This window comes from Malaclemys terrapin, chromosome 6 (assembly GCF_027887155.1).
Source record: "Malaclemys terrapin pileata isolate rMalTer1 chromosome 6, rMalTer1.hap1, whole genome shotgun sequence".
Lineage (NCBI taxonomy): Eukaryota > Metazoa > Chordata > Testudines > Emydidae > Malaclemys > Malaclemys terrapin.
Genome location: NC_071510.1, coordinates 29,659,685 through 29,682,481, shown reverse-complemented (window position 1 = coordinate 29,682,481; position 22,797 = coordinate 29,659,685). Strand labels below are relative to the sequence as shown.

The following is a 22,797-nucleotide window of genomic DNA, read 5'->3' as shown; positions in this document are numbered from 1 at the left end:
AGATATAACGCGGTAAAGCAGTGCTCCGGGGGGGGCGGGGCTGCGCACTCTGGTGGATCAAAGCAAGTTCGATATAACGCGGTTTCACCCATAACACGCTAAGATTTTTTGGCTCCTGAGGACAGCGTTATATCGGTGTAGAGTGTATATAGTTTTGCAGAGGATTCTTCTGCAATGGGTTTTCAAATTGTGTCACTTTGGCAAAAAAATTGTTTGAGATTGACAACAGTATCAAATTTACACATGAATTCTCCAACTAATCAACTAATAATAGGTGTTATAAACTTAAACCTCCACTTCTCATGAATGGGAGCGGAAGAGAAACAAAGATAGGCAAAGCAAACTGTAAAAACTGGCTGTTATGCTTTGCAATCCATCAGGACTTTTTCCCATGTATCACTAAATTCTACATGTTTAGTGCTGGAGCATGCAGTCCTTATAGAAGCAATGGGCATTCCCCTTCAGTAAGTATAACTGGGCCCAAAAGAACCTTCTACTCCGCCTTCCACATTTTCATCACAAAGTAGCACCAATACAAGTGTGCAATACCACATGGTGCTTTAAACAGGGATACTCTATTATCCAAGATGCTGCATACTGATAGTTATGAACAGTACTCACAAGTAGGTTTCAATTTATACTTTTGTGATAGAAAACAGCAGCATACTTTTTGATATGATATAGTTTCAGCTGTGTGAGCATCTTCCTGATTTCTCAGTACTTTTTGCGTATCCATATTGAGAGCCTGAAGCTGCTGGATCAGCTCTGCCTGCTGTGCTGTATGTTCTGTGTTTTGTTTGTAAAGATTCTGCAGCTCCTGCAACTCCTTCCTGTGCAAAGCAAGCAATAAACAGGAAAGCATGACTAGAAGGACAATACTTAAACATTTGTGTTCAGCTAATTTTATTTTATATAATGAGCTTTCTACTTCCATTTATTTTACTTGTCAATTTCCTTCTAAACACTAGAAGTTATATACACAATATTTAATATTTATCACACACTCCTGGAAAATATCTATACAACACTTAACTTTCAAAAGCAGAACATCTATCAATTGGCCTTTAATGACATGACTGCTATAAAATAACTGGACTTCCAGTTACAGCATTGGCAGCTTTCTGATCAACATGTAGTTAATTCTTTAGTACAAAGAGTCAAAATGTACAACTGATGTCTGCAGTAGACATTTACTTTAATAGGATACCTAGAACCACACAGTTAGTCTAATCTTTGTATTATTGCTTCAGTTCAAAAGTGTTCTTTGTCATCCTAAATCGCTTTCCATAATATAATCTGTAATAGAGTTCAATGGTATGCACACTGCAAAACTTGGCTTCTTCTTTGTATATTATAGCAAGCATAATTCTCTGTTAATTAACAAGCACACTTCAAACTATTGTTAGACTTAAATTCAGTTTCAGTGCCTATTACCCTCATTAACTTTCTTCCATGTTTCTTCATAGGGTTTTCTTTGGACCTTAGGCAAAGCACTTAACCTCTCTGTGTCTCAGCTTAACATCTGTAAAATGGGAATCATGACATTTGTGTAAAGTGCTTTGAGATCTACAGATGAAAAGCAGTGCATAAAAATTAATTATTAATACCCATATAGGCACTTTTTCAGCACTTTCTCTGCAGAATGGCAGAGACCAAACTAGTGTAATTCAAGAACTTTCTTTAAAGAGAGCATTGTACCAGTGGGGGAAAAAACGATTTAAAGGAAAACAAACAACACTGTTTAAAGGAGTATATGAATGCAAGATGGAATGAAAGATTCTGTCTTGTAAAAACTTACAGACAGCTATTAGAAAGCAATCATGAAAAGGGTGTTAAGTAGACTTAAAATTCTGATTTGTGGAGATAGGTTGGACAGGTTAATACACTTGTAACAAATAAAAGCTGGAGGAGATAAAAAGGAATGTCACCAGGGAAAAGATTCGTTCTGTCCAGGGAACCAACTGGTCGTGCCCTAGGTGTATTAAACCTATGTCACAGGAGTGACGCATTAATTGCAGATGTCTAACTACAAGATACATTTATAGTTTCTCATTTTAATTGTATTTCTTTTCTTCTCACACCATTTCATTTAGCATTTGTCCATGAAGCAGTAGTATCAGGGTATTTACACAAAAATTAAGACAAATTATACCAATACAACAGTCCTAGAACATAACGTTAAGAAAGGAATACGGTCAAAGAAGCTTGTAATGGGGCTCAATTCAGGAAAGCACTTAAGCACAAGTTTAATTTTAAGCATGTATTTAAAAAGAAATGCCTAATTATTTACTATTATTTATTGTAAGCAGAGATGGGGTCCATCTATCGAGGAAGGGGAAGAGCATATTTGGCTACAGACTGGCTAACCTAGTCAGGAGAGCTTTAAACTAGGTTCAAAGGGGACAGGTGACCAAAGCCCACAGGTAAGTCAAAAACATGGAGACCTGGGAGAAGAGTAGGAATTTGAGGGGAGCATGGGCTGTTATAGCAGGGATAAGGGAGAAACAAGACAGAACTGGGGGTGGGGAGGAGATCAAATCAGTATCTTAGATGTCTGTATCCTAATGCGAGAAGTATGGGGAATAAGCAGGAAGAACTTGAAATGCTATTAAATAAACACAACTATGACAGTTGGCATTACGGAGACTTGGTGGGATAATACGCATGACTGGAATATTGGTATAGATGGGTACATGAAGGACAGGCAGGGAAAAAAGGGAGGAGGTATTGCCTTATATATTAAAAATGTATATACTTGGACTGAGGTTGAGATGGGAATAGGAGATAGACTTGTTGAAAGTCTCTGGGTAAGGATAAAAAGGATAAGAAACAAGGGAGATGTCATGCTAGGGTTCTACTACAGACCACCTAACCAGGAAGAAGAGGTGGATGAGGCTTTTTATAAACAACTAACAAAATCATCCAAAGCACAGGACTTGGAGGTGATGGGGGACTTCAACTACCCAGACTATGTTGGGAAAATAACACAGCAGGGAACAGATTACACTGGTCTACAATTTTTGAGAAGTCGTCTGCTTCAGAGATAAAATGTGCTATTTATTATGTATTTTGATGTGCTGAATTAAAACAATAGATTGGCTACTGTTTCTAAGATATTTAAGTTTTTACATTTTATGTCTATGTATATTGTCTAGATAGTAGAGTTTTAATCATAAATTGTAAACCTAGGTCTTTTCATGTGTTTATGGTTGCTTTACATGATAATATTTCACCTGTCCTGTTTATGTAACACTTTAAAAATCAGCAAAAGGGTTATATAAATAAAATTTATTATGAAACAAAAGGCAAAAAACTATTATGTACATAGTTTAATCCTATTCAGTGTCTAGTCGGCGCTTCTTGGCTTGTCTCTTGTATTCATTAAATGGAGCATCTCTTGTTACTGTCCAGCAATAGTCTGCAAGCATTGATGGGCTCCATTTGCCCTGACAGCATTTCTCCATTGTTGCAATGTCCTGGTGAAATCGCTCGCCGTGCTCGTCCTCACTGCTCTGCAGATCGGTGGAAAAAAATCTAGATGAGAGTGCAAAAAATGTATCTTTAGTGACATGTTGCAACCAAGGCTTTTGTATGCCTTGAGGAGGTTTTCCACCAACAACCTGTCGTTGTCTGCCTTGTTGTTTCCGAGAAAATGTATTGCCACTAACTGGAAGGCTTTCCATGCCGTCTTTTCCTTGCCACGCAGTGCATGGTCAAATGCATCATCTCGAAGAAGTTCACGAATCCGAGGACCAACAAAGACACCTTCCTTTGTGACGTTGTGCAGTCTATATGGTTTTATAAAAACTTGATAATAAGTCAATATAATGTAACTGAGATAGTTTTAGAGAAAATACGGTAATAAGTGAATGTAACGTAACTGGGATATGCTTCATGCAAAAGGTCTCTTGTAAGGTATCATTACAAAGCTTATAAGCTACTGAGTATGATCATCTGATTTGTATGAATGTACCACTCTTGTATCTAAAACTAGAAATATAAAATGTAACTCTGAGGGCCTATTGTAATTGTGTAAAGTGTGGACCATTAATGATGGTTTGGAATCTCGATGACTCCCATTGTCTGCAGATGGCTGTATTTACCTGTGAGTCTTCCTGTATATGTGTGTGCTGGCAAGTGAGTAATGAAGTCTTGCAGTGACATGTGATCATGTCACCTGAACTGGAATCCATCTTTAACCTGGTGCTTTTCCAGTGAGGGGGGGTGGAAACCCAGAGAGACAAAGAGTTCCCGCCTTATGCAAAAGATATATAAAGGGGGGAAGAGAACAGAGAGAGAGGAGCCATCATGAAGAATCCCCTAGCTACCACCTGAGCTGCAACAAGAGCTGTACCAGGGGAAAGGATTGTGCCCAGGCCTGGAAGATGTCCAGTCTGAGAAAAACTTACTGAAGCATCTCTGAGGGTGAGATTATCTGTATTTAGTTTGATTAGGCATAGATTTGCGCATTTTATTTTATTTTGCTTGGTGACTTACTTTGTTCTGTCTGTTACTACTTTGAACCACTTAAATCCTACTGTCTGTATTTAATAAAATCACTTTTTATTTAGTAATTTACTCAGAGTATGTATTAATACCTGGGGGAGCAAACAACTGTGCATATCTCTCTATCAGTGTTATAGAGGGCGAACAATTTATGAGTTTGCCCTGCATAAGCTTTATGCAGGGTAAAACGGATTTATCTGGGTTTAGACCCCATTGGGAGTTGGGCATCTGAGTGCTAAAGAAAAGCACGCTACTGCGAGCTGTTTTCAGGTAAACTTGCAGCTTTGGGACAAGTGATTCAGACCCTGGGTCTGTGTCTGAGCCAGACGGGAGTGTCTGGCTCAGCAAGACAGGGTGCTGGAGTCCTGAGCTGGCAGGGAAAACAGGAGCAGGGGTAGTCTTTGCACATCGGGTGGCAGCTCCCAAGGGGGTTTCTGTGATCCAACCCGTCACATCCTTTATCTTAGCTTCACTTAACCATGGAAATTTTCCACGGAGGTACTTGAAAGCTGCTTGTGTTTTGTCAATGGCCTTGACAAAGGTCTTCTTCAGACCCAGCTTGATGTGTAAGGGTGGTAACAAAATTTTCCTTGATTCAACAAGTGGTGGATGCTGAACACTTTTCCTCCCAGGCTCCAATGACTGTAGGAGTGGCCAATCTTTCTTGATGTAGTGGGAATCTCTTGCACGACTATCCCATTCACAGAGAAAACAGCAGTACTTTGTGTATCCAGTCTGCAGACCAAGCAAGAGAGCAACAACCTTCAAATCGCCACAAAGCTGCCACTGATGTTGGTCATAGTTCATGCACCTCAAAAGTTGTTTCATGTTGTCATAGGTTTCCTTCATATGGACTGCATGACCAACTGGAATTGATGGCAAAACATTGCCATTATGCAGTAAAACAGCTTTAAGACTCATCTTCAATGAATTAATGAACAGTCTCCACGCATCTGCATCGTGAACGATGTTGAGGGCTGCCATCACACCATCGATGTTGTTGCAGGCTACAAGATCACCTTCCAGGAAGAAGAATGGGACAAGATCCTTTTGACGGTCACGGAACATGGAAACCCTAACATCACCTGCCAGAAGATTCCACTGCTGTAGTCTGGAGCCCAACACTATGCCTTACTCTTGGGTAGATCCAAATCCCTGACAAGGTCATTCAGTTCACCTTGTGTTATGAGGTGTGGTTCAGAGGAGGAGGATGGAAGAAAATGTGGGTCCTGTGACATAGATGGTTCAGGACCAGAAGTTTCATCCTCTTCCTCTTCCTCGTCTGACTCAAGTGAGAATGATTCTGGTGCATCAGGAACCGGCAGTCCTTCTCCGTGGGATACTGGGCGTATAGCTGATGGAATGTTTGGATAATGCACAGTCCACTTTTTCTTCTTTGACACACCTTTCCCAACTGGAGGCACCATGCAGAAGTAACAATTGCTGGTATGATCTGTTGGCTCTCTCCAAATCATTGGCACTGCAAAAGGCATAGATTTCCTTTTCCTGTTCAACCACTGGTGAAGATTTGTTGCACAAGTGTTGCAGCCTATGTGTGGGGCCCACCTCTTGTCCTGATCTCCAATTTTGCAGCCAAAGGAAAGGTGATAGGCTTTCTTAACCATAGTGGTTATACTGTGCTTTTGTGATGCAAAAGCCACTTCACCACAAACGTAGCAGAAGTTATCTGCACTGTTCACACTAGTACGAGGCATCTCTGCTCACTTTGGCTAAACAGAAATGTGTCCCTTTGCAAAATCAAACACTGACAAAGAAGAGAGCACGACACTGCATGATTTCTAGAGCTGATATAGGGCAATTTGTTCAGCAGAGTGATGTAAGCTTCGTTATGATTGCATCATCCATGACTTCTAGGAATAACATGATGCAATTCATATCATGTATAATGCAATACCAGCTTCAGATTGCATCATTCATTGTTTTGCCTAAAAAGCAAGTACTGTCCAAACCCAGTCATAGATTTATTCATAGATCCAGTCAAAGATGTATTTCAGTCATTTCTGGTTTAAATTGAGATCCCTTCCCTTTATAACTCACTTATCCTCCGCCATTCCCAAGTCAAGGGTCGTATATACTGACCCAATAGCATATCTTGAAAACTAGAGCCAATCAACAATTTTAAGCATCATTTTCATTCTCAGTGACCCAGAATTAGTAAAGTTTGACTACATTTATTTCAGTAGCATTTTGGCTGTAGAGCAGTGTTACCCAACAAGTTCTTGGAATGTATTGGAGACAATTTTTTATTTCAGAAGGCAGAGAAAGCTACTAGGGGAGAGGCTGTTCTAGATTTGATTTTGACAAATAGGGAGGAACTGGTTGAGAATCTGAAAGTGGAAGGCAGCTTGGGTGAAAGTGATCATGAATTGGTAGAGTTCATGATTCTAAGAAAGGGTAGGAGGGAGAAAATCAAAGTAAAGACAATGGATTTCAAGAAGGCAGACTTTAGCAAACTCAGGAAGTTGGTAGGTAAGATCCCATGAGAAGCAAGTCCAAGGTGAAAAACAATTGAAGATAGTTGACCATTTTTCAAAGAGACATTATTAAGGTCACAAGAGCAAACTATCCCACTGCATAGGAAAGATAGGAAGTATGGCAAGAGACCACCCTGGCTTAACCAGGAGATCTTCAATGATCTAAAAATCAAAAAAAGAGTTCCACAAAAAGTGGAAACTAGATCAATTACAAAGGATGAATATAAACAAATAACACAAGCATGTAGGGACAAAATTAGAAAGGACAAGACACAAAATGAGATCAAACTAGCTAGACACACAAAAGATAACAAGAAAACTTTCTACAAATACATTAGAAGCAAGAGGAAGACCAAGGACAGGGTAGGTCCATTACTTAATGAGCGGGGGGAAACAATAACAGAAAATGTGGAAATGGGAGATGTGCTTAATGACTTCTTTGTTTTCGTTTTCATCAAGAAGGTTGGTGGTAATTGGACATCTAACATAGTGAATACCAGTGAAAATGAGGTAGGATCAGAGGCTAAAATAGGGAACGAACAAGTTAAAAATTACTTAGACAAGTTAGGTGTCTTCAAGTCACCAGGGCCTAATGAAATGCATCCTAGAATACTCAAGGAGCTGACTAAGGAGCTATCTGAGCCATTAGCAATTATCTTTGAAAAGTCATGGAAGACTGGAGAGATTCCAGATGACTGGAAAAGGGCCAATATAGTGCCCATCTGTAAAAAGGGAAATAAGGACAACCCGGGGAATTACAGACCAGTCAGCTTAACTTCTGTACCAGGAAAGATAATAGAGCAAATAATTAAGCAATCAATTTGCAAACACCTAGAAGATAATAAGGTGATAAGTAACAGTCAGCATGGATTTGTCAAGAACAAATCATGTCAAACCAGCCTGATAGCTTTCTTTGATAGGGTAACAAGAGTTGGGGGGGGGGGAGCGGTAGACATGGTATATCTTGACTTTAGTACACCTTTTGATACTGTCTCACATGACCTTCTCATAAACAAACTAGGGAAATGCAATCTAGATGGTACTACTATAAGGTGGGTGCATAACTGGTTGGAAAACAGTTCACAGAGAGTAGTTATCTGTGGGTCACAGTCATGCTGAAAGGATATGAGTGGGGCCCTGCAGGGATCAGTTCTGGGTCCGGTTATGTTCAATATCTTCATCAATGATTTAGATAATGATATAGAAAGTACACTTATAAAGTTTGCGGACAATACCAAGCTGGGAGGGGCTGCAAGTGCTTTGGAGAATAGGATTATAATTCAAAATGATCTGGACAAATTGGAGAAATGGTCTTAAGTAAATAGGATGAAATTCAGTAAGGACAAATGCAAAGTACTTCACTTAGGAAGGAACAATCAGTTGCACACATACAAAATGGGAAATGGCTGCCTAGGAAGGAGTATTATGGAAAGAGATCTGAGGGTCATATTGGACTACAAGCTAAACAGGAGTCAACAGTGTAACACTGTTGCACAAAAAGCAAACATCATTCTGAGATGTGTTAGCAGGAGTGTTGTAAGCAAGACATGAGAAGTAATTCTTCCGCTCTACTCGGTGCTGATTAGGCCTCAACTGGAGTATTGTGTCCAGTTCTGGGCACCACATTTCAGGAAAGTTGTGGATACATTGGAGAAAGTCCAAAGAAGAGCAACAAAAATGATTAAAGGTCTAGAAACATGACCTGTGAGGGAAGATTGAAACAACTGGGTTTGTTTAGTCTGGAAAAGAGAAGACTGAGAGGGGACATGATAACAGTTTTCAAGTACATAAAAAGTTGTTACAAGGAGGAGGGGAAAAAATGTTCTTCTTAACTGCTCAGGATAGGACAAGAAACAATGGGCTTAAATTGCAGCAAGGGACATTTACATTGGACATTAGGAAAAACTTTCCCAACTGTCAGGGTGGTTAAGCACTGGAATAAATTGCCTAGGGAGGTTGTGGAATCTCCATCATTGGAGATTCTTAAGAGCAGGTTAGACAAACATTTGTCAAGGATGGTCTAGATAATACTTAGTCCTGCCATGAGTGCAGGGGACTGGACTAGATGAACGCTCGAGGTCCCTTCCAGTTCTATAATTCTATTTGGGACAACACATTTTATTCTCTAATTTGGAAAGATAAGAGGTGTCCAGAAAAATAACCTGTCCAAAATAAGATATCCATTTCTGAAAAATCTCCAAAAAAGGACACAAACAAAGCAATTAAAAGATTTTCAAAATAAATTCATCTGCAACAACAAGCATTCCAGAATAAATACAAATATAGAAATTAAACCAATATTTAATGAAGGATTGACCTTACTAAGCATTCAAAACTATTACTTTGTAGACCATTTGAGAGAATTAATATATCACTGCACATGGCAGAAAAACTATGAATGAAAATGGAAAAGAAAATCTCAGTCAGAAACAGACTTTAATATGATAAAAGAGTCTACTGTATAAATTGTCCAGACACTTTATAATATAAACCATATTAATAGAGGATACATTAATCTAGAAATTAAGTACACTGAATTGACTGAAAACTATTATCAGAAACCACACAAAAGAATTAAAAATCATACCATATACAACAAAGGCCCGTGAGCCAACATAAAGACAGCTTTTATGGGAATATTTGGAACCTATTAAAGGACCAAGTCAGTGGGTATATTTTACGTAAACCCAGGTGGGGAATCTAGAAAATAGAATCTCATTCAGTTTGGGGTTGGGACAGAAGTAGCCAGTTTGACCTCCCAGGTCTTAGATGGGATCAGAAAAGGGGAGATAGACATGAGACGGGTAAATCAAATATTGAGTCAAGAACTACCCAAATCAGATAATCACTTATGTTTAAGCTATTTGTCAAATGTAATATTTGATTCACCCAATCCATAATTTTCACTCAAACTTTATCTAAACTCTAAAGAGCTCTTTGCCGGCTTTAATTTGATTTTATAGTTTCTCAGGAGTTAAGATTATTTTCTGTTTTATGAAGTGTTTCTTTCCTGGAGTCAAATTCAATTGTCAGTTATAATGGTGTAAAACTGAAATAACTAGATTGAAGTCAATAAAGTTGCTCCAGATTTACATTAGTGTAACTATGCAGAAAATTGGATACTGCACCCTTCTCCTTGCTCTAAATTTCTAGTAGTTTGCAAGGGGGGGGGCTTCACTGGGAGGGGGTGACTTAAAAAAAATCAGCAGCAGGCGTTTTAGGTCATGCATCTGCTACTGTTCATTCACACTGCTGCTAAAGTCAAAGCCTTCCCCTGCCGAGCGAACTTTCATAGAAAGCATAGTGATTACATTGTAAGAAGAGGTAGAGCAACCAAACAACAGGATACTGCAGCTGATCACAGGATATCTTTCAAAATCTAGCAGTTTTAATGGAGGTGAGAGTATGAAAGGCTGATCTCGCAAAGCTCAAAATTTTAACTTGGTATTAGATGTATCTATAGATCTTGAGGTTAATCCCACAGAAGTAAATGTCTAAATGACAAAGCTAGAACGAAGAGCCTGAGCAGAGTTGACCAAGTTGCTAGCAAGTACTGTAATTTAGTAGGTTACAACCACAGTTTTGTAACCATTTGAATGTAGAGACAGAAGTGTAAATGCAGCACATCTCCAGGATATGAGGAAGTGGAAGTGGGATAAATGTCGTCCAAGTGCCAACCGTGCAAGGCAATTTCTAGAAAATAACTAGGCAGAGTGAATCTGTCAACAAAATTTACTTTTTAAATGTAGTTTTCTCCCTAGATCCTAAAATATTTGCAAGTTATATCAGAGAGAGAGCACTACAAATTGTTGTAGTGTACTGTACTATACTGGAATACTGAAATGCATATTTTGAGCATCCCACATAATTGTCATAAAAAAAAGATCACAGTGTGGGTTGCCATCATTCAGGCCCCATTTCTGCCCTATTTTTTCTTCTCTCCATTTCTTATTTCCCAGTCTTTGCCTCAATCCCTTCCTCCTTTTATTCTTTTTTTTTTTTATTTTTTTTTGGGGGGGGGTAATCATTTTTCTCTCTCATGTCTTTCTTCGCTTGTTTTCTGCTTTGTGTTTCAGCTCAGTCAGGAACAGCAGTCCAGGTAGTAGGAGCCTTATGTATGAAAGGAATGCAGAGGGAAACCAAACAGGATTCTAGACCAAAACCAGAACAATTGCTGCTTGCCATCCAAGGCAGTGTTTCTTTGGACTGAGCCTTGGAACAGGCCTTCTTCCTCAATGATTCTTCAAGTTTCTTCACTGGAACTAATTTACTTTTCTGTATTCATTTATTTTCCTAGTACAGTCTGACTATTGCTGGAAGTGGCTGATACAATGATGTGCATTGAATTCTTACAGAAAAAAAAGATCACCTTATTTAAAATGAACAAAGCTACCAGGATTTCCTCAGGAAAATAAAGTATTCTCATGTAGTATATGAGGGTTTTGGTTTGGGTGGGAGGGAAGGTTTGGTGGAGAGGGGGACATTTCTACTACTTAAATCATCATTAAAGTGGTCACCATGAGAGTGTCAACATCTACAAACAGTTACCACGTGGTAGTTTCTGAAAAATGTTGTCTTTTAATAGTAACTACCATACTTATAACACAACTTCCTGGATTTCAGAGAAATCACTGCCTTCTTTAATAAGAGGTTAAGCAAGAGGATAACAAGTTGCATACCAGTTCTCTCTTGGCTCCCGATTCACGACAGTACAGTTATTCAGAAAAGCACTTAGCATATGCCTAATTGTTTCCCTTTAGAGAGATGGATTTAAGCATACACTCAAGTGACATTTTACATCAAATCTCACACACACACACACACACACACACACACACACACAATTTTACTAAAGACCAAGGAGATAGGAAGAACACATTTTTAAAAGTCAAATACTACTCAATAGGGTGTTATCAATATTTACTGAATATTGATAACCACTCATTTTTAGGGTGGCACAGATGACATAGCGACTAAAAAAGCATGGAAGGGGGTGGGAATTCTGGTAACAGGGGAAGGGGGCTGGCTAACAGAAGGGGTACTTTGACTCCATGGACATAGTGAAATATTTATTTGGCCAACAAGGACTGGAAAGGGGTTAATCTGAGGGAACCATGCCAGGAGAACTGAACATGGAGGAGCTGCAGACATAATTATAACATGCTTAAAATGGCCACCCCCTCCTGGCAACAGCCATTTTAGATATTTAAGATTCACCGTAGTGCTATTTAGCATGTGGGTTCATTTATTTGATTAATATGAATTCTGGAAAAATGCTAGTATTTATATCTGAATTGAATATGAATTAAAGATTTATCCCAACCATACCAAAAAATGTTAAACACATGTTGCCCTGTACATACTAACTGTTGCAAGCTAACATATGGCTTCCCAGAGATCTAAAGTAAAATGAGCAGCTGCTGTCAATCAAAAAGCTGGACATGCCAATTACAAATACTCATCATATCCATCATCTTTGTTGACATTTGCTGGTTTAGTTTTATTTTCCCAATAATGGGCAGTGTGTGGGGATTTTGCCTGAGCTGAATCTTCCAATGTTCTACTCCAGATACTGAGGGACTTAAAGTAATTTACTAAGTCTCTAGGTTACACCACCCGATACCCACAGTGTCAGGCGCTGTCACTTAAGTCTTTTCAGGGCATTGTGAAACAGCTTTGAGTGTATACCAAAGCAAATGATCTGAAAATTCTTGATTGTATAGCAGCAATGATGAAACATGTATTCTGAGTATTACTAGCTTGGTGCTAGTTGCAACTGCACTTGGCACTCACTGATGGGTTAGAAAGTACTACCATCTCTTGAGCTAGCAGCTCTGTGTATCCATGAGATACGAATCACTTTGAATTAAACAGACAACACAGCATTTAAGCCCAAATCCTGAGACTCAGCACAACTTTAAAAGAAGATCTCTGATATTCAACATTGAAAAACCATGGGACAGAAGAATCGTGATGTTCTGAAGGCCAACAACAGGATTTAAGCCTTCTAGGACATAGAAATATTATTGTGCATTCTGAAGAGATCCGGAGATCTTGCATTGGAGATGAGCATGAACAAATGGCAAGGAAGATGCATTTCAGAGATGCTCCTGGCCACCCTGCTTTTGGCAGTATTTCTGCCCTTTCAGTGCTTTGTGATTCTGGTATCTTCCAAAATTGCCCGTTAAAACAGGAACCTTTTAAAGCTAGTGCATATCAAGGACAGGTGGCAGCTTCTCTAAATCACCTGTTATTCAGCAGGGATCCCCATGAGAACTATCTTTCCACAGATCTTAAAAAAGTTATATTTAACAAACAAAAGATTGGATTTGGTACAGAAGTTTATTGTAAATATTGATCTTCAGATCGAGTAATTGATACTGGTTGGGATTGTGGAAGTAGAGCAAGGCCTGAAAAGGATTGGAAGGGGATTTCAATGCGAACAGTCTCTTCTGTGAGCAAGAGTCAGGCTAGCTGTAACCCTAATAACGCAAGATTTGTAGAAGCGAGGATTGTGAGAGGCAAATGGGAAAGAACTGTGTGAGAAGTTGTTGCGACCTTGTATAGATAAATATGGAATGTAGACTAGAGTCTAAATAAGTGAGAAAAATAAGATATCAGGATGACCTATGTATAAACAAAATACAGCTGTTGCTTATTATTGTATGTAACAAAAGGTATAAATGCTTGCTGTAATTGTTTACTTGTAGAGAAACCTGCCTAGGAGGGGGAAACCCTGTGTCCTCATGCACTCTCTCCCTCCACGCAATTGCTAGAGATAATAAAGTATCTGACTTTGCTGCACGCAAAAAGAGTGAAAGAACTGTGTTTTTCTCCGACAATCTGGGGGCTCGTCCGGGATGGCAATGGGAACACAGTAAGGCCGGTGCTGGGTGATTCTGGAAATCCTTGTAACTTTTAATATGCTGGAGGAGAAAACAATTTAATTACAAAAAGTTCTCTCAGAGATCAAAGGCAGAATTATTGCATAGTTCAAAGAAAGAAAAAAATTCTCACTAGCAAAATGCAGGATTTGGAGGGGAAAAAAAACATGAATTTATGTACTCAAAATAAATGGAGCACCAGGGTGTGTACACCTGGACATATGAAGTCCTTCTACTCCAGTTGACTTGAAAAATTATGGCAAGATGAAATACAGACAGAATATCATCCTGTCAACTAAAAGGGAATCTGCTATTATCTTTCTTAGATCTCTCTCTACCATGTGCATCCTAAAATTCTGAAAGAAGGAAGCCAGATCTCTTGGTATTTTTTCTACCAAGCAATATGTTTGGGATTAATTTTGATTAGACAGTGCTTCTGTTTTGGTGTCTAAGAAAAAGAGATTTGCAACTAAGGAAATAAGTGTGTCCTTTTAAGCCCAGAAAATCCTGAAATGGATTTTGGGGAAGAAGGGAGATTTTCTTTCCTGCCTATAGAGGAATTTTCCATTTTTACTGACAGTAAAAAATGAACATTGTTTCAGAAGAATAAGGCACTGAGGCCTTGAGTGACTAGAACATATTTATTTTATTTTATTTTTTTAAATCATCAATGGTTCTTTTTTTTCTTCTGACATAGAACACAGGCAAGTTTTTAAAAAGAGATTATTCCATCTCGACTTCCCTATTAATGGTGTTTAGTTATATGCATAGTGATAATGGAGGACTCTGTGTTATTGTATTTAATTGTGTTACCACAAACATTTTCTGACTAAATAGGCACTGAGTACTTTATTCTACACTGTTCTATTCAGGTTGTAAAGATTATCATCTGGTTCTGGGCCACAGTAGCAACAGTCATGAAAGCCAGCACAGAGACAAGATGACGCTTCTAGTCTAACAGCTTCCTGGTGTGGAAAGCAAGCAAGCATAGCTTGTGTCATGCCTGGTCAGATTCTGTCATTAGATCTTCTCCTAGAGTAAACTCCATCCTCTTATTTCTATTGTTGGGTTTTAGCTTAAACTAGAACTCAGCTATTTGTTTTCCTTACTTAGGTTTTATTTTCCTCTGCAGCTCTCGATAAACAGTTACAGTTTTCTACTGCATTTTCCACCCCTGCCATTATATCCCCCTATATGTTATGCCAGCTCTGCAAAGATGCTACAGGCAAGAATTGGCTATACCCGATGGAAAGGTTTTTTGGTGGTGGGAGGTTTGATATATTTAAAAGTTCTTTATCAAACCGACTGATAATATGCTTTCTGTACCTGATTATGGCATATATTTTATTTCTTCCCATGCTCTGTAGATCTTTTAATTAAGTTTAAAAATAGATAAGTTTTTCAATATCATGTTCATATACTACACTAAAAAAAAGACCTAGTAGAAAAGATAGTATGTAAACAAAATGAGAGAAAATGAGCTATTACTTTAAAAACAAAAATAAGGAATAAAAATAAGCAACATTAAAGTAATACTAAAAATTTGGAACTTGTACATATGCCACAGTAAAAAGGCCAAGCACAAGTGTGTAGCTCTTTTCCATGACAAGGCAGAGAAAAGGAAGAGACTTAATTGTGAATTGATGTATATACATACGCCTCTCATGTCCAACCGGTCCTCCTTTAAGTTCAATCATTTTTACTGAACACTTCATAATGAAGCAGAGCAAAAACCAAAATGCTTAAACTGCCTTAATTTGAGACAGAAGTCTTAACTGTCTAAACTGGGAATTACCCCCCAGAATCATGAGATGCAGCAGTAAAAATCCTTAAAGAATTTCTACATGGAACATGAAATGTGACCCCCGAACAGAACAAATAATGCCCTTTTACAAACAAATCTTGGAAAATTATAACATTTCAGAAAACTACTCATAAAAGGAAAACATATTTTATAATGTACCTAGAAAGATGACTAAGAATAATAATATAAATGATGGGGAGCATATGTATAAGAAAAGTTGTGTAAATATTGTGGTCAACTGACTATATTCTGATGGGATATGGTAATGTGAGGATTCAGCACCTAGATCCTATGGCAATTGGGTCTATTTAAATCCCTAGAGATAAAGAGATATGAAAGTGGGGGAATATGACTCATATTGTGAAAGTAGTGGGTGTAATTTTGTTTCATAAATTTGGAATGACAGTATCATAGTTAAGGTTGTTTGGGAGACCTTATTTCTGCCTTTCCATACGAACAAACAAAATACTTGAAAATACATGTAAACACAGCTTAGAATTTCTTTATATACTTTTTTCTTAAAATACTGATGTCTATTTTCAACATTCACTCAAGTGAAATGACCTTTTTCAGAGTGGCAAAGTTACTTTTTTAAAATTCAAAGTTTCATAAGAGTTTACCTGTGATGCTTTGATGCTCCAACTATAGCTGTGGGCCTAGCAAAGCTTGCAAAATGAGTAAATGTCTATGTTTAGCAAGCGCTGACTTGTACTGGAAATTGTAAAAATGTAAAATGTTGGCTCGGCCAACTCAGTTTGTAACGTGCTATTCCCGCAGACAATGTGTAATAACTTTGTCAGCTTTGATTACCTGCTTTGAAAGTATCCTTTCCGATCCCTGTACCCTCACACCACAGATATCTTGGGCCACAGAGAAGCATAGTTTTAGTACAACAATGTATTCAAGTCTGTCAGCCTTTTGATAAAGTTTACAAATTCCATCAGCTTGTCTTTCCATAAATCAGGCTATTAAAATCTTTCTTGTTTACATACCATTCTTGTATTTTTGTTAACAACTGAGATCCTGAATTTATGACTTTTAAACATGAAAATAACTAGGGACATCTTTTTCAATAGAGATCCTAGATTGGGGTGGGCAAACTTTTTGGCCTGAGGGCCACATCTTGATATGGAAATAGTATGGCAGGCCATGAATGCTCACAAAATTGGGCGTTAGGATACAGAAGAGAGTGAGGGCTCCAGCTGGGGGTGTGGGCTCTGTGTTGGGACCAGAAATGATGAGTTCAGGGTGCGGGGGGGAGGGGGGACAGGACTCTGGGCTGGGGCAGGGTTTTGGGATGAGGGAAGGGGTGAGAGCTCTGACTGGAAGTGAGAGTCCTGGGCTGGGGCCAGGGATGAGGGGTTTGGGATGCAGAATGGTGCTCTGGGCTGGGACTGAAGGGTTTGGAGGGCAGGAGGGGGATCAGTGCTGGGGCAGGGGGTTGGAGCTGTGAGGGCTGTGGCAGGCTCTGGGGTCAGGCTGGGGATGAGGGGTTTAGAGTGCAGGAGGGTGCTCCAGGCTGGGATGGAGAGGTTCGGAGGGGAATCAGGACTTGGACAGGGGGTTGGGGTGCAGGGAGGGAGGATCATGGCTGAAGGGTCCGGGCAGCACTTACCTCCAGCAGCTCCCGGAAGCAGCGGCATGTTCCCCTCTGGCTGATGCGCGGAGGCGCAGCCAGGTGGCTCTGCGCGCTGCCCCGCTCCCACAGCTCCCAACCAATGGGAGCTGCAGAGCCGGCTCTTGGGGCGGGTGCAATGTGCGGAGCCCCCAGGCTGCCCCTTCTTCTGGGAGCTGTGTGGAGCCACTGCATGAGCGGAGCAGGGCAAGGCAAGCCCAGCCCCCGACCCCGCTCCCCGACGGGAGCTCAAGGGCTGGATTAAATAGTCTGATGGGCCGGATGCGGCCCACGGGCCATAGTGTGCCCATCCCTGTCCTAGAACAATCCCAGGAAGACAAATTAAGTTTCATAAAAGTTACAAAGATCACGTTTCTCATTTTTGTTTAAAGACAAAAGACTTATTCCCTATGGTGAAATTATTAGTGGTTGAAAATTATGAAGAATCAGCATTCTAACTGCAATGACTGCTATCTATATATTGTATTGATCTGTTTTATTTGCACCATTCCAACTAGTGCTCCTGGAATGTAAGCTCTTTTAGGCAAGGGATACTATTTGTCTAATACAGCCCTTCTACCAGACAGCACTGTCCTCCTATGGAGCTATGTAAATAAGAGAAGAATGGACTACTTCTCATCAATTCACTTAAACCTGTTGGATGTCTTCTGCCATTGCTGTCATTTTGATTATTTTAATAACCTAGTCATTTCATATAATTCAGCCTATCTTTCATTTCTTCTACACATCTCAAATATGCAGCACTAATCCTCCAGATTCAGCCTAATAAAAAGATGTGTGAGACCTCAGATAAAGCTTAAATCACAGCATTTTAAACCTTTAGCATAGGCTTGTATAGACTCCTGTTGACCTGTCAGACTCGATTCTAATTAAAAAGTTAAAGTTAGGGTTGAAACTTTTGTAGGTTTAGGGCATTTAGCCTCTCAAATTAATTGCTTATGTTACTAATCATATTGGTATTTTGCAACTTTCAGTGGAGATTGACAACTCTCTGACCCAATGCTAATTACAGAAGTGTAATTTTTAATAATGTCCACCCCTTCTTTAAAAAACTGATCACCACAAAAGGCACAAAAATAGTTTGCATAAATAGTAGATTCCAAGACTAACCATCCAAAAATTTCCAGATAACTTGTGTACCTTACAAAGTAGGCTGGTATTACAATACATTGTTTTGCAAAAGTAACTGTGATAAGATATTTCTTCCTAATCATAAAATAATTTAATTTAAAAATTGCAAGCTATTAGCTTATTTAGCAAATGGAGATGTGAAATACTTGCCTAACTCTGGCCACATCACAATCCTTTTGTGTTAATTCAGTCTGTTTAACAACCACTTGTGATGACAAGTCACTGCATTTAGTGTTCAAGTCTTCCATTTGTTTTCTTGCCTCTGTTAAATCAGTTTCCAAATTCTGTAAAGAATTAATTTTTTCAATATATTAAAAAGAACGGCAGCCAGTAAGAGTTAAAAACTACAGAGAACATATAATTATTCTCTACATATATACACTCTCTCTCTCTCTGACAAAATGTTACAATGGAGTAATGGATAAGAGAACTTATGAACAGGGTAAAAACATTACTGCAAGATCCTAATTATTCCAAAACCAAGCAAAACCCACAAAATTTAAATGAAATCCAAACATGGTAAAGTATGGAAATGTGTGTCTAAAGCACCCAAACCACCATAGCTGTGTCCTGTAGTGACATTATGCAAAAACCATAACATTATAATTAAAGTATTTTAGTGTTTGCAGTCCTGGATTAAAGGAAACTGATTTTTAAAGGCATTTAATTTTTTTTTCATACTTTTTTCCTTGTTGTGTTCTACAGAGTTGAGAAAAACTCATGGAGAATTGGCTTCTGTCAAAATACCTACCATTTCCCATTATCTCAATGGAGATATGAAGCTACAGAATGTTCTCAACAAAGATGTCCAGTACCTCATTGTTCACAATGGGACTGAAGCTACCAGCAGGAAAAGTGGTAGCCCTACACTCTCAAGAGGTAAATCAGAGACGATGCACAGCCATGCATAGGGTCAGATTCTAATTTATTCCATGTTTGGACTTGGGACCGAGATGGAGGTGAGAAGGGGAACAAAGGTGACTTTAAGTCACTTTTGCATTCCTCATATTCTGGGACTGTGCAGGAACCTGCCCCGTTCCCAACGTAAGTTATACAGTCCTCAGGAGTATGTTAACTTTTGCTTGGCTTCCAATGGCCCACAATGGGCTCTGGGAAACAGAAAACACCCATATTGCAGGGCCATGCTCCTGATCCACCTGGAGGCTGAGAGCAGAGTCTATATAGCGTCTTTACACCAGTTCTATTCTAGCCAGGGACGTCCCCTGCACAGGAGAATTCTCATCAGGATGCTGTTTCTGCCCACTTCAACACCTCTTTATGCTACCAGAGCAGTGTAAAAGGCCTTAGCACAAGTGAGAATTAGGTCTATGCTGTACACAAACAAGATTTATAAAGGCATATGTGATAAACTGGAAAGGTATATGATAAATGTGGTTGATAAAAAACAGGGTGGATAAACATTGATTATTTAAAAAAATTAAATCAGATTTTTTATTTATATCAGTTTTTCTGTTTAAATTAAATGCAGATTTGTTTTTTTAAAGAATAAACCTATTTAAAATCAAATTTGAAATTGACAACCTATCTTAAGGTCTAAACTTATAATATATTAAAATCATTTAAATTAAATAAAAAATATTAATAGTACATATGTGCTACCAAATTTAAAGAAAGTCAAACCACTGAACTAGTGGAAGTCATTGGCTAATCGCTTAGAACCAGATTTCGTTGAATGCCAAACCAGCTTTTGACAGCAGTAGCCTCTTCTGCAGGTGCAGAGAATATTTCAGTTTATTCAACTACTTCAGTTCATTCAAATGTCATTAGTTCATTCAAATTTAAGAAACCAGTTGGGAGTTGGGGCGGGGGGAGGGAGAGCCAGGAAAATTTGTTTTCCTCTCCCAATGCAGGAATAAAAGCTAGGTGCAAGAGAACGAGATCTGCTAGAAAGATATCTAAAATCTAGAAAGACCAAAAATAATCAATTCAAATCACTAACTACAGATAATACTTTTAAATGCAAAACATGCTTTGATACACTTTTTATTCCTTATATTTCCAGCACATTTAAGACAGTTTTATTTAATTTAAAAAATTAAATGCTGTTTTTGCACATTTTTAATTGAATTTGAATTTCCATCCAAATACAGCTTGATACAAATAGTCAATAAAAAATTAATCATCTAGTAAATAAGAAATGCATCATTCACCATTTTCTAAAACAATGTAAAAAAATTAAGAATCCGAATAAATGCAAGTTAATCTATATAAATAGCTTAAATAAATGTTTATAGTTAGTATATCCTCCTGGTTAGCAAAAAGGAAGCACCATTTAGTGTAAAGGCTATATTTAGTTGTAAATCAACGTATTAATGGTTACCAAACAAATAGAAAATAACTGAAGTACAAATACAAAACAAGATGAAAACTTTGATTTTAAATCATCAATTTTAATCTTGCTGATTTAAATCATGATTAAAATCAGTGATTAAAATTGCTTTGATTTAAATCAATCCACCTTGTATATATCACTCACTTTTGACCACATCACTTGCCTTCTGCCCACTAATCTATTTCACTGGGACTTATTGAAATATTCCAAATGTCTACACAGCTTCAAACAGCTAACATAAAATAATAATAATAATAATAATAATTAAAAAAAACAACCTATCCCAGTATTGTTTCTTGCTTCTCCTAGTAAATGTGAAATTTTACCTTCAGAATTGACCGCACCATGCCTTTAAGTAGGTGGGGGGACTTATCCAGCTTGCCGAGGGAGAGGGTACAGTACTTTTCGGGTTGGGGGGAAAGAGGCTCAGAAGCTGCTGCAAAAGGGGGACTGGGTCAGCATGACGACATTGACTCATCCTCTGGGACTGGAAGGGCTGAGGAGTTGAAAAGAGGCAAGCCTGGGAGGGAGAAGCCCCTTTTCACCAGTGCAGGTGAAGCAGCACCCACCCTCCTTCCCCTTGAGGTGGCGGTTTGGTCAGGACCTGCTGTGCGCATTACGCTAGCTGCTCCTTTTTAGGCGGTCTGGGAAGGAATTTTTCCCTCACCACCAGATTGGCGTGGGTGAAGTGAGTTTTTTTACATACATACAAATGTCACTGCTTGAAGCCTGATATCTCAAGCCCTCCAGGGCTAGAAACTGGTGCTTTATCCCGTTGAAAGGGAAGAGACCCACCTACCTAAATAGGAGAAATAGTAGTCACTTCTATCCTTCAAAAGAGATTTTAAAAGTAAGGTTTTAGGATGTTTTACATTTATTAGTTTTAATCTTACTCTCCCTCTGGGTGCTGTTCAAGTGGATTCATGAGGAGCGAGCTGGACTGTTTCTGGATCCCTTGTTAACAAAATTATTAACAACGATCTTTTTTACCAGTGCTAATGCACAAGCCAAAGAGATCACAGCTTGACTCCCATATACCAGATTCAGTAGCATAGCCAATGTTTAGAAAAAATAACATTTCACTTCTAAACACAGTCTTATATGGAAATCATTCAGAGACAATGAATATGGACCCCTATGTTGCCATTTTTACAATCACTTAAGATCAACACACTGCCAACAAAAAATCCGGTTACTTATTTTCCCATTTTAAAAACACTGTTATTAAAAGCATTTAAGAGACATGTTACACTGGGAGAACTGATCATTTTCAGACCAATACAGTACAAGTTGATAATCTCATATGTGTCCTCATATTATTTCCCATCCTATTTATTAGTACCCTGTTAAAAACAATCCTGGCATCCAATACATATTCTTGAAAATGTCTGGTAATGGAAATGGGAGAAAGAACAGAACAGAGGGAGAAATTAATTCAAACTGGAACCCATTAAAATGTCAAGCAAATATTTATAGCTAATTTATGCATAAGTAATACAATCATGAATAAGGTAACTGTTTCAGTAAAACAAAGTTTCTTAAATCCATGTGTACATAATAAAGTTTAAATATAGCTGTTTTTTCTGAAGTAAAGCACGCTATCACTACTTGGTGCATATACAACATTTTTCCTCTTAAAAGCCCTTTAGAAACTTAAACTAATAATCCTCACAATAGTCTTGTGAGATAAGAATTACTATACCCACCTTATAGATGAGGAAAATTGAAGCAGAGTGGTAAAGTGACTATACCAACATTACAGAGGGAGTCAGTGCTCGAGCTGGGGTTGATTGCCCCTACTCCTGTGCTCACACCATTATAACAAACCTCCTTTTCTTTATAGTATACGTTACCTGCCATAAAATCAACCCAAAGGATGTTGAATTTACTCTTTTCATTGGTGTAATGTGAAATTATGGGGAGTTAAATTATTTGCAACAATTTATCAGAGATGCTGCAACAACATAGCTGACAACCTGAAAATTAAT

General features: G+C 38.5%; 1 protein-coding gene across 1 annotated transcript in view; it reads right to left on the bottom strand.

Moving 5' to 3' along the window:
* CNTLN (centlein) overlaps positions 1-22,797 on the bottom strand; it is a 277,422-nt gene that overhangs the window by 172,806 nt on the left and 81,819 nt on the right. Inside the window, exons 6-7 of the mRNA XM_054033059.1 lie at positions 18,603-18,740; positions 668-826 (exon numbers count right to left, since the gene is read on the bottom strand). Coding sequence (XP_053889034.1) covers positions 668-826; positions 18,603-18,740 — 297 coding nt within the window. The remainder of the gene's footprint in view (positions 1-667; positions 827-18,602; positions 18,741-22,797) is intronic.